This window comes from Ranitomeya variabilis, chromosome 3, assembly GCF_051348905.1.
Source record: "Ranitomeya variabilis isolate aRanVar5 chromosome 3, aRanVar5.hap1, whole genome shotgun sequence".
NCBI classification, from domain to species: domain Eukaryota; kingdom Metazoa; phylum Chordata; class Amphibia; order Anura; family Dendrobatidae; genus Ranitomeya; species Ranitomeya variabilis.
Genome location: NC_135234.1, coordinates 182008118 through 182020630, shown reverse-complemented (window position 1 = coordinate 182020630; position 12513 = coordinate 182008118). Strand labels below are relative to the sequence as shown.

Genomic DNA, 12513 nt, shown 5'->3' with positions numbered 1-12513 from the left:
ATTTGGTCTAGATTTTAGACACAGCTGACTGGGAACAACCAACATTTTTTGCAACATTGCATGATGATTTACCCTCTTTTAAGAGTTTAATAATCCTCTCCTTTGTTTCACTTGACATCTCTCATGTTGGAGCCATGATTCATGTCAGTCCACTTGGTGCAACAGCTCTTCAAGGTGTGATCACTCCTTTTTTAGATACAGACTAAACGAGAAGATCTAATTTGATGCAGGTGCTATTTTTGGGTATGAAAATTTACAGGGCGATTCCATAATTTTTTCCTCAGAATTGAGTGATTCCATAATTTTTTCGCTATGCTTGGTTAAAAAAAGTAACCATTACTGACTGCCACATTTTGTGTTCTTGATTTATTTTAGGGTTTCTTAAAGCCAGAAAGTTGCCATTTGAAATGACTTTAGTTTTGTGCCATGTCTGTGATCTGCTTTTTTTCTACAAAATTAAACAACTGAATGAACATCCTCCAAGGCCGGTGATTCCATAATTTTTGCCGGGGGTTGTATACACTGATGACACTCAGATCTACCTCTCTGCTGTCCAGAATCCCTGAAAGTCTATCAGCTAAATCTTCCTTCTCCTTCTCAACGTTTGTCAAACTCAACGTTGACAAATCTGAACACAATATTTCCTCCATCTCGTGTATCTTCTCTACCTGATCGATCACAATAAACGGCATCACGCTTTTCCCCCCCACACCAGAAGTCTGCTGGCTCCGAGTAACCCTTGACTCTGCCCTGTCCTTGAAACCGCACATTCAAGCTCTTTCCATCTCAAGCTCAAAAATATTTCCAGAATCCATCCTTTCCTCAACCCTCAGTCTACTAAAATGCTTGTGCATGCCCTGCCCTCGTCATTTCCCACGTCAATTACTGCAACATCCTCTTCTGTGGCCTCCCTGCTAACCCTATCCACTTCTCCAGTCTGTCCTCAACTCTGCTGCCCGACTAAATCATCTCGCTCCTCACTACTAGTGATGAGCGAACGTGCTCGCCACTACTTGGTACTCGCCCGAGTATCACTGTGCTCTGTGTACTCTGCGAGCTCTGAGTAGTTCCGGGATTATTCGGCGGGAGCTCGGGTTTCCTTTTAATTTTGGCGCTTTTTAGAGTGCCAATCAACATGCAGGGATTGTCTGCCATGCACTGTAATACCACAGCCATCTTTGTGGTGGTATTACAGTGATTGGCGGGCCGCACAGCGTCAACAGGTCTACAAGAGACATGGCGCCGCCCTGCTCACCGCATTCTGCTCCGGAGACAGCTAGTGTAGGGAGAGCTGCTGCTGAGATAGGGTCAGATTCCTACTTTTATTAGTTAGTGTGGGTCTACTAGCGTTCAATCCACAAATCCTGATAAACCAACAGTCCTTTTTAGTTCTAATGCGGGGGTAAATAGACTGCAGCGCTAGGTAGGCAGGGGAGTCTATGTGCATATATCCACATCAGTGCAAGGCATACAGGCACTGTATGTGAGTACATAGCTCTCACTGCATACCTCAAGAGCTCCATTACTGTCTGCTGCGTATTTTCTATATACCTAGCTGCAGGTATCCGTGGCTGGTATTTTTTTTTTTTAGCACCTTATAACTGCTAATTTTATTAAAAAGCAATCCATAGCCCGCTTTTTTCTACATTAATTTGCTTGGTCACACTGCAGACTACAGCCAGGTGAAAATCTAACAATTTAAATTTTTTTTTTGTCCTAGGCATCAGATGTGAGTGCTCAGAAAATTCTGGCCTTTTTTTGGTACTATAGTATTTTTTGGAGTGTCTTACAACATTTTTTGACACCATTTTGCCGACCAAAAAAATCTGTAGCTGGCCCAAAAATATTTAGCTACAGTTCTATATTTATCACTGATTTGTACGCCACACGCATCGCATATCATTGAGCAGTGGCGTATCTAGGGGGGGGCAGCCGGGGCATGTGCCCCGGGCGCAGCCGGCAGGGGGGCGCAGTCGGGCCGCCTAATTCGGCGGTCCGCAGTGTCTCCCCCGGCGGCTGCATTCTGCCGCCCCCGGTCTGGGAGTCAGCTGTTCTCTGTGCTGTCAAGCTGACAGCCGGCACAGAGAAGCTGTAGAGTGCCGGCTCCCAATGTGTGCAGAGGGGGAGGGGAGCCCCAGCAGAGTGGCTGCGGCGGGCAGGGAGAAATCCCTGCAGCTCCGCTGCCCAGCGATCTGTCTTCGGGCTTCCTCTCACACAGACGCGCCGCTGGATGACGTCATCATTCAGCGGCCGGCTGTGTGAGAGGAAGGCAATGGAGCTACTGCGGCAGAGTGCGAGGAGAGGTGAAAGGAATGTGTGTGTGTATGTGAGTGTGTGTATGTGTATGTGTATGTGTATGTGTATGTGTATGTGTATGTGTGTGTGTGTGTGTGTGTGTGTATGTGTGTGTATGTGTATGTGTGTGTATGTGAGTGTGTGTATGTGTATGTGTATGTGTATGTGTATGTGTATGTGTATGTGTATGTGTATGTGTGTGTGTGTGTGTGTGTGTGTGTGTGTGTGTGTGTGTGTGTGTGTGAGTGAGTGAGTGTGTGTGTGTATATGTGAATGTGTGTGTGTGTGAGAGAATGTGTGTGAATGTGTGAATGTGTGTGTGTGGCTCAGTATTGGGTGATTGGGTGTGCGTGTGTGTGTGTGTGTGTGTGTGTGTGTGTGTGTGTGTGTGTGTGTGTGTGTGTGTGTGTGTGTGTGTGTGTGTATCGCGCTGCAGGGGAATGTGCAGAGAAGTGAATGGTGTGTGTGTGTGGGGAGAGGGGAGGGCAGTGATGGGGCCGACAGGGGGCATATGTCCTTGGGGGGGCGCCAAAATGAATCCTTGCCCCGGGTGCCAGAAACGCTAGATACACCTCTGTCATTGAGCAAAATATTTAGCAACTTTAGTACTCCAATTTTATTTTTTAGTGTCATAGCCTACTTATTGACAGTTTTGGTGGGCCAAAAAAAAATCCAGGCGACATATTGAAACAGTCTGTTATCTCCGTCAGACACCAGGGTCTATCTGTGGTGTCCAAATCCTTGCTTTTCAGGCATACATTCCACTTTTTGGTCTACTACCCTTGGTCTATACAGTATTTGGTGGTTAAGAAAAAAAAATCCAGGTCACATTGAAACAGTCTATTATCTCAGTCAGACACCCGGTCTATCTGTGGTCTTCAAAAACTTGCTTTTCAGGCATACTGATCACATAAGATTTCTCAAAATTAATCTATTTGTATTGAACTTTTAAAGTATTTCAGTAATCCATTTAAAATGGTCAAGGCAAGGGGCGGGGAAGTGGACGTCATGCTGATGGTGCATGCAGAGGACGAGGCCAAGCTGAAAGTGGGCCACAACAAAGCGCCACATCTTCTTGCTCGACCTTCGTGTACCAGTTTCTAGGGGGCTGCAGCAACTCACTATTGAAGCCAGAGCAGTATGAAACGGTTGTTGGTTGGATAGCGGATAATGCTTCCAGTCACTTAGCTACCACTACGTCTTCCACACAGTCAAGTCTGAGTAGCCGTGAGTGTGGACCGCATATTACTCACCCTGATCCTCCTTCCTCCCACCATGCAGAGTGCCCTGAGACAACTGATCCCACACTTGGACACTCCGAAGAGCTGTTCACTTTTCCCTTTCAAGATTCCGGACTGCCCTGTTAAGGGCAGAGCAAAGTACTGCAGTGCGCAGGCTGACAGGTCCCCTTTAATTTCCTCCCATCAGCATGGGTCTAAGTGCCGACACCGGGCAGGTTCACAACATTATTAACCAGCATATTAACAGCATTTTTTTCATGCGACAGGTTTACTTTAAAGATCAGGTTATAACATCTTACTGGCTTTATAGTTATTATGAAAATCAATAAGAGATAATCACTCACATCAAGGATTAAAAGATGTTTGTCTCTTGGGTCTTTTTCCATTGTCTGTTCCTCTCGGTCATATTTCCGGATGTCTATCTCCATTTGTATCTCTTCTAGGTGTAACAGCAAGTGAAATTTCTCATGGTAGTTGTCAAACCCTAGGGGTGATATCAGCAAGCTCCTGAAATTATAGAAAATTTTAAAACTATACAATTTAGAAATGTGGGAATGGTAGCAATGAGCAGAATGTTAAAAAATATTATGTACTATACTAGAAAATTAACAACTGCACCTGTTCCAGAATAGTTTTCATTCTACTTGATGACATAATAATGAAAAACCTACTTGGACAACTAAAGTAGACTTTAATGTATGTAGTTATAATATGCCTAATAAGCATTTTGTTATAGCTGACTATCCATGGCTGTAAATATATGTAATGCTAATGACGTGGTTCAAACAATAGAGAAAGTGAGGCGACGTGTGCTCTTGGGAGGGGTACCTGAGGTACAGGGGTCCAAAGCTCTGAAACTGGCTGGAATCACACCCAGTTTTGAGTCAGTTTTTTGTTTTAGCCAAGGTTAGAAAGGCATCCAAGGAAAAGGTAAAATTTAAAAGAAAGGCCATTTTTAATCAACCACCCATGACAGCACCACAAGAGAGAGGGGATTCACCCTTCAAGAACAGGAAACCCACAAGCTAAAAAGAAGAACTGAAACCAGGCCCTGGCCAGACTGCTCCGGCGACAGTATCTTCCCTGCCTCAGTCGGTGCGGGGTCCCTGGAAGCGCCACATTAGATCCACTTTCACGGTTGTGTATGAGCACACGTGAGCAGCATCCCGAGCGGGGAATGAACTGCTCTGCTCATCGGGTACTGGCACATGCCAGGAGGCGAGGTATGCCAGCTGGCGTGTTTGGATCCGGAGGCTCTCACGACTGGCGCTCGCAGGAAACCGGTCAGGTGATGTGAGCAGGGGGCGGGTCAGATATCACATGCATCAGGAACTTCCAGGGTACAGGAGAGGCCTGGAGGGGCAGGCAATAGTGCTGCTCCAGCATTTTAGAGCGGCAGGAGCATGGTTTTGGTGCTTCCGTGCTAGTAGCCCCCTCCAGGATAATGGATGTTACCAAGCAGCAGCCTGATGGGAAGTTCCATAAGCAGACAGAGCGACACCGTTCCCATAGCAGCGGGCGTGTCAGTGAGAGACGAGTTGTGCAAGAGTAAAAGATCCAGTCAGAGGAGCTCCAGCAAAGTGGATGAGTCTTCAGCCTCCCGGGATTGTCCTTCGGCTGAGATGTGTCCCCCTCTAAATCAGGTACCATTGGTTGCCTCACACTGGTAAGTGACCTTCGTGAAAGTTCACTTGGTGATGTGGCTTTTTCATTCTAGTTGTTCATTTACCAGGGAAAGAAGTGTACAGCAAAGTCTAAGCACAAGGAATGTGCGCTTTAAAGAGATCTACTGCTCGAATCCTACCAGAAAAGATTTTTCCAGTCATGTATAGAGCAGATGGTAGGGGAAGAGGCCCCTAACTTTGCAATTGATTTAAGGTCCATTGTAAGGGAGACAACCGGGCTGTGGGTCCAGAACTGCTGGGGCTGAGCCGGTTGTTGCAGGGGGTAAGGAATTTGAGGAAGGAGGAGACCTATAACCTGCAGAGAGGGGGGAGTGGTTAGCCAGAGAAGGAGAATGGGTTTTGTGTGGGAAGGAAGGAGGGGTTAACACCAGAGAAAGGCAAGAATGCGGAATTGCGACGCGCTGCAGGTAGCGTTAGGCCACGCAGCAGTAAAAGAGGACAAGTGCAGGAAGGACCGGGGAGCATCGCCGGGCACAGTATGCTGAGTGGGAGATTGTTGCACGAGACGCCCGGCAGCTGAATGGACTAGGAGTTAGCGGGCAAAACCGGTGACCTCCCAATGCCGCCAGAAGGAGGACAGTTTGTCGCAGGTGGAGGAAGCCGGAAGACTCAGCACCGGCCAGAGCCAGACTACCATCGGACTCAGAGAGAAATGGACAACCGAGTCACAATAAGCAAAACTGATAGACTGTTAATTTGAAGTATGGTTATCCTGTTTAACCCTCAGCCCTTTAGCTGTATTTCCCTTGTTTTCTCTTTGCGATGAGTTTATTTCAGTGTTGATAAAGTGAATAATTGTTTAACCCTTGCTCTGCACGTCTGTCACTGCATCGGTGTACCTGTGTTACACCACCATCAGGGCAGATGTTAGAGAGTCCCTAAAACCCCTTTCCCAGGAGGAGCTTCATAGGGGAAAAAGACAGGTAAAAAGACTAGCCAGCGGTCCCCAGGCTCAATTGTATCTAGAGTGCCAAATAATGATGACAACCCCTCAGATTTTTCCTTGTCTGCCTCCTCCTCAGACAGTAACAAAGGCAGTCTGTTTTCCCATAGAGGAAATGGACAAACTTAAAAGGCAATTAGGATCACAATGGGGATAGTAGAGTTCAAACCTGAGAAATCGGTTCAGGACATTATGTTTGGAGGCTTAAGGTACCTTCACACTAAACGATATCGCTAGCGATCCGTGACGTTGCAGCGTCCTGGCTAGCGATATCGTTGTGTTTGACAGGCAGCAGCGATCAGGATCCTGCTGTGATATCGCTGGTCGTTGCTGAAAGTTCAGAACTTTATTTGGTCGTCAGATCGGCGTGTATCGTCGTGTTTGACAGCCAAAGCAACGATGCCAGCGATGTTTTACAGTGGTAACCAGGGTAAATATCGGGTTACTAAGCGCAGGGCCGCGCTTAGTAACCCGATGTTTACCCTAGTTACCATTGTAAAAGTAAAAAAAACAAACAGTACATACTCACCTTCTGCTGTCTGTCACACGTCCCTTGCCTGTGAGCGCCGGCCGTAAAGTGAAAGCAGAGCACAGCGGTGACGTCACCGCTGTACTTTACGGCCAGCAATCACAATCAGTGCAGGAAGCAGGCGGCAAGGGACGTGTGACAGACAGCAGAAGGTGAGTATGTACTGTTTGGTTTTTTTTACTTTTACAATGGTAACCAGGGTAAACATCGGGTTACTAAGCGCGGCCCTGCGCTTAGTAACCCGATGTTTACCCTGGTTACCCGGGGACCTCGGTATCGTTGGTCGCTGGAGAGCTGTCTGTGTGACAGCTCTCCAGCGACCACACAGCGACGCTGCAGCGATCGGCATCGTTGTCGATATCGCTGCAGCGTCGCTTAGTGTGAAGGTACCTTTAGACCAAGAGAGTAGGAGGTAGTTTCCTTTGAAGGAAAAAAATCTGTGCTCCAATTCAGAGGGAACGGAAAAAGGCCAGAGAGGAAAGCCTTCCTTTCCCCCCCATCATTTAAGAGGAGAGATCCCTTTGATAAGACTTCCTCGTCCACCTGGGACAAAGCCCCAAAACATGTTGCTGCTGTGAGCTTCTAGATGAAGCTCATTCCCTTTTGAGGATATGGGAAATTTGAAGGATCCCTGCAATAAAAAAAAAAAAAAAAAAGCAGACACTTTACTTAGAGGTTCTTGGGAGATGTCAGCTGGAGCCCTAAAATCAGCATGGACTGTTATATGCACAGCCAGATCCTAGCTGGATTGTCTGGAAACCCAGCTGGAAAACAAAACATCAAGAGACAATATCGTGTCCTACGCACGAGAAGTGTCAGCTGATTCAGTTTATTTAGCGACAAGATCAGCAGCCCTTTCAAATGCGACCCACAGGGCTTTATGGTTAAACTGCTGGGCAGGGGATAGTCAGGCTAGGACAAATGCTGTGTGCCAGAGGGGATGAGGTGCGAGAGGGAATACCTGTTTGGCCCAGCTTTGGATAATCTTTTGGAGAAGGCTGGCAACACCAAGAAAGGATTTTCTAACTTGTCCATCCCAGCCTACAAGCCATCCTTCCGGAAAAGAAGATTTGCCAGAAGGAAAGCGAGGCAGATGGGAAGACCGGAGAAGGAAACATAGGATTCATGTTCAAAACCTCCTCCTAGGATTCCAAAAAGACTGGCTAACGACAGCCCAGGTGGGGGTTCTTATCATTCTATCCCTGCCTGGGGGAAAAAAAATAAATAAATCAATCTCAAGAAGCGGTTGGATTCTCGGCCTGATAAAATCTGGTCTAAACTAGAGTGCCACTCAATCCCGTGCAAAAAAAAGTTTGTGGTAGCCTCCTCTCGGTCTTCGTCAGCAGAGCAATGGGCCCCAGAGGCCGAAGTCTCAGATCTGGTGCAGAAGGCTGTCCTACTAGAAGTTCTCGAATCAGAAAGAGGGAAGAGGTTTTACTCCACTCTCTTTCTAGTAAAAAAACAAAAAAAAACAGGCAGTTCCTTTAGGACAGAGGTCCCCAACCTTTTTTGCACCAGGGACCGGCTTTAAGCAAGACCAGTTTTCCATGGCCCGGTGGGGGTGGGGCAGGGGCGGGGCTTTGGTCATATGGGGGTGGGGTTATGGAGGGATGGAGCTTAGTGCATACTTATCATATAATTATGACATTTATAATGAGAATGTGATTCAACTTACCATAGGTTCAGAATGAGTGGGAGCACCATGCTTGTTTCCCTGGTGCTTTGCACCATTATTGCCCCATAGCTGTGCCATATAGTGCTCTGCACCATTATTGCCCCATAGCTGTGCCATATAGTGCTCTGCACCATTATTGCCCCATAGCTGTGCCATACAGTGCTCTGCACCGTTTATTATTGCCCCATAGCTGTGCCATACAGTGCTCTGCACCGTTCATAATTGCCCCATAGCTGTGCCATATAGTGCTCTGCACCATTATTGCCCCATAGCTGTGCCATACAGTGCTCTGCACCATTTATTATTGCCCCATAGCTGTGCCATATAGTGCTCTGCACCATTATTGCCCCATAGCTGTGCCATACAGTGCTCTGCACCGTTCATTATTGCCCCATAGCTGTGCCATATAGTGCTCTGCACCGTTCATAATTGCCCCATAGCTGTGCCATACAGTGCTCTGCACCATTATTGCCCCATAGCTGTGCCATATAGTGCTTTGCACCATTATTGCCCCATAGCTGTGCCATATAGTGCTCTGCACCATTGCCCCATAGCTGTGCCATATAGTGCTCTGCACCATTATTGCCCCATAGCTGTGCCATACAGTGCTCTGCACCGTTCATTATTGCCCCATAGCTGTGCCATATAGTGCTCTGCACCATTACTGCCCCATAGCTGTGCCATACAGTGCTCTGCACCATTGCCCCATAGCTGTGCCATATAGTGCTCTGCACCATTATTGCCCCATAGCTGTGCCATATAGTGCTCTGCACCATTGCCCCATAGCTGTGCCATACAGTGCTCTGCACCATTGCCCCATAGCTGTGCCATACAGTGCTCTGCACCATTATTGCCCCATAGCTGTGCCATATAGTGCTCTGCACCATTGCCCCATAGCTGTGCCATACAGTGCTCTGCACCATTATTGCCCCATAGCTGTGCCATATAGTGCTCTGCACCATTATTGCCCCATAGCTGTGCCATATAGTGCTCTGCACCATTATTGCCCCATAGCTGTGCCATATAGTGCTCTGCACCATTATTGCCCCATAGCTGTGCCATATAGTGCTCTGCACCATTATTGCCCCATAGCTGTGCCATATAGTGCTCTGCACCATTATTGCCCCATAGCTGTGCCATATAGTGCTCTGCACCGTCCATTATTGCCCCATAGCTGTGCCATATAGTGCTCTGCACCGTCCATTATTGCCCCATAGCTGTGCTGCTGCTGCTGCAATAAAAATAATAAAACACATACCCACCTCTCTTGCTTGCAGCTCCTCGGCGCCATCTTCCCGGCGTCTCTCTGCACTGACTGATCAGGCAGAGGGCGGCGCGCACACTATATGCGTCATCGCGCCCTCTGACCTGCACAGTCAGTGCGGAGAGACGCCGGGAAGATGGAGACAGCGCCCGGCGTGTGGAACGCGGACAGGTGACTATGCGATACTTACCTGCTCCCGGCGTCCCGCTCCTTCCCCCGGACAGCTGGTCTTCGGTGCCGCAGCCTCTTCCTCTATCAGCGGTCACCTGCACCGCTGATTAGAGAAATGAATTATGCGGCTCCGCCCCTATGGGAGGTGGAGCCGCCTATTCATTTCTCTAATGAGCGGTCCCACGTGACCGCTGAACAGGGGCGCCGCGGACCGGCTGAAAAACCCCAACGGCCCGGTCCTGGTCCGCGGACCGGCGGTTGGGGACCTCTGCTTTAGGACGATTATAAAAGTTAAAAGTGCCTAAATAAGCAAAGAATCCTTCAGTTCAACATGGAGGCTGTAAGGTCAAAAAATAAAGATGCTCTTTCCAGATTGCTTCATGGCAGTTTTAGATCTGAAGGATGCTTACTACCATGTGCAGGGCCATATTTGTCAATAGGCACTAGGTGTGTGTGTTTTTTGTTGGAGGGGAGGTGGGGGGGGCTGCAATGTGTGTTTTTTTTGTTTTGTTTTTTTTACACGAGGGGTCGGTCCGCCCACCCACCTCAGCACGGCCACCACAGCGGCCGACACCAGAGAGCAATCCGAAGTCTCTGCTGGGCCTGAACTGTTAGAAAGGAAGAGCTGAAGGACATGTGGTGACGTCATCATTATCATAGGCCTTCACCATTTATCAGCTCTGCCTCCTGATCACATGACGATGTCACCATAGGTCCTTCAGTTCTCAGTGCAGCAACTCCGTCCGGGTTGTGTGCAGCTCGTCTTCTCTAGTATCAGCCAGCAGCAGATTTCCCGTTCCCGCCATTCCAGTGAGATTACAGGACGGTTTGGTGGAGTTTTGGTGCTTGTGGTAAATCTATGAGAGGACCTGCAGCGTGTATATGGGGGGGGGGGGGGGGGGGGATCAGGCAGCCAGACCTGCATGCTATATGGGGAGGGGCAGGCACACAGACCTGCAGCATGCTATATGGGGTAAGTGGCCAGGCACACAGACCTGCAGCATGCTATATGGGGGGCAGGCACACAGACCTGCAGCATGCTATATGGGGGGGCAGGCACACAGACCTGCAGCATGCTATATGGGGGGGCAGGCACACAGACCTGCAGCATGCTATATGGGGGGGCAGGCACACAGACCTGCAGCATGCTATATGGGGGGGCAGGCACACAGACCTGCAGCATGCTATATGGGGGGGCAGGCACACAGACCTGCAGCATGCTATATGGGGGGGCAGGCACACAGACCTGCAGCATGCTATATGGGGGGGCAGGCACACAGACCTGCAGCATGCTATATGGGGGGGCAGGCACACAGACCTGCAGCATGCTATATGGGGGGGCAGGCACACAGACCTGCAGCATGCTATATGGGGGGGCAGGCACACAGACCTGCAGCATGCTATATGGGGGGCAGGCACACAAACCTGCAGCATGCTATATGGGGAGGGGCAGGCACACAGACTCGCAGCATGCTGTTTGTATTCCTGTCGGATTTTGCCCGTGGAGTGAGACTTCTTTGCCTCTTCTCTATGCACAGAACTGTCAAATGCGGTGTAGATCACGCTCCTACGCCGAATCTAACTGTTCTGTGCGTAGAAGTGGCACAGAAGTCCTACTCCGTGGGCAAAACCCGACAGGACTTCAAACAGTGATAGTAATAAAGTAGTGGTTTTAAACCACTCCTACAGCTCCTCCACAGGTGCCACATAATATATACATGTGCAGAATCACATTTTCACACACTAAGACCTCTTTCACACATCCGTGCCTCTGGCAGGTGTGCGGTCCTTGCCGACACATGCCGGAAGCATGGACAGCAATGTTCCTCTATGGCCCCCCTTCACATGTCCACGATACTGCACGGAGTGTGTCTCCGTATGGCGCAGACGCATGTGTCTGCATTAGTCATACTCCTCAATGGGGGAGGCAGCACTAAAGGGTAGCCTAGGGTAGCATGAACTCTAAATACGGCCCTGACCACATGCCTATACATGTATAACACCAGTAGTACCTCAGGGTTGCAGTAGCCATTGGGGGAGTAGAATCATAGAATGGTAGAGTTGGAAGGGACCTCCTGGGTCATCTGGTTCAAGCCCCTGCTCAAAGCAGGATTCACTGAATCATCCCAGACATGTCTGTCCGGCCTCTGTTTGAAGACTTCCATGGAAGGAGCACTCATCACTCATTGATCACTCTGTCAAAAAGTTTATTCTAATATCTAATCTGTGTCTCCTCTCATTCAGTTTCATCCCATTGCTTCAAGTCTTTCCTAGTGCAACTGAGAATAAAGATGATCCTTCTACAATGTGACAGCCCTGGAGAGAATAGCTGTCTACAAATAAAAAAAAAAAAAGTCTCCTCTCAGTCTTTTTTGCAAGCTAAACATTACCAAATCCTGTAACCATTCCTCATAGGACATGGTTTGCAGACTGGTCACCATTCTGGTCACTCTTCTCTGAACTTAAAGTAGTCAAGCAGTTTCAGAGATCTCGCATTTGCCTCACAATTGCTTCTCGTGTCTTCACCAAGGTGCATGTCCATCTTCGTAGAAGGATGCATTGATAATTATCCCATATTTGGATGACCTTCTGGTGGTAAGCAATTCAACTAAGCATTGTGTGAGTCAGCTAGAGGGGTGATGTCCACCTTAGAAGGTTTAGGCTGGATATTCAGCCTTAAAAAAGTGTCAAAAGTAGAGCCCCTAAAAAG

At 48.5% G+C, this 12513-nt stretch overlaps 1 protein-coding gene across 2 annotated transcripts in view; it reads right to left on the bottom strand.

The window, feature by feature from the left end:
- The window catches only part of MOV10 (Mov10 RNA helicase), a 140929-nt gene that overhangs the window by 60914 nt on the left and 67502 nt on the right, over window positions 1-12513 (bottom strand). For both annotated transcript variants that reach the window (XM_077294911.1, XM_077294912.1), the window contains exon 7: window positions 3881-4043. In XM_077294911.1, coding sequence (XP_077151026.1) covers window positions 3881-4043 — 163 coding nt within the window. The remainder of the gene's footprint in view (window positions 1-3880; window positions 4044-12513) is intronic.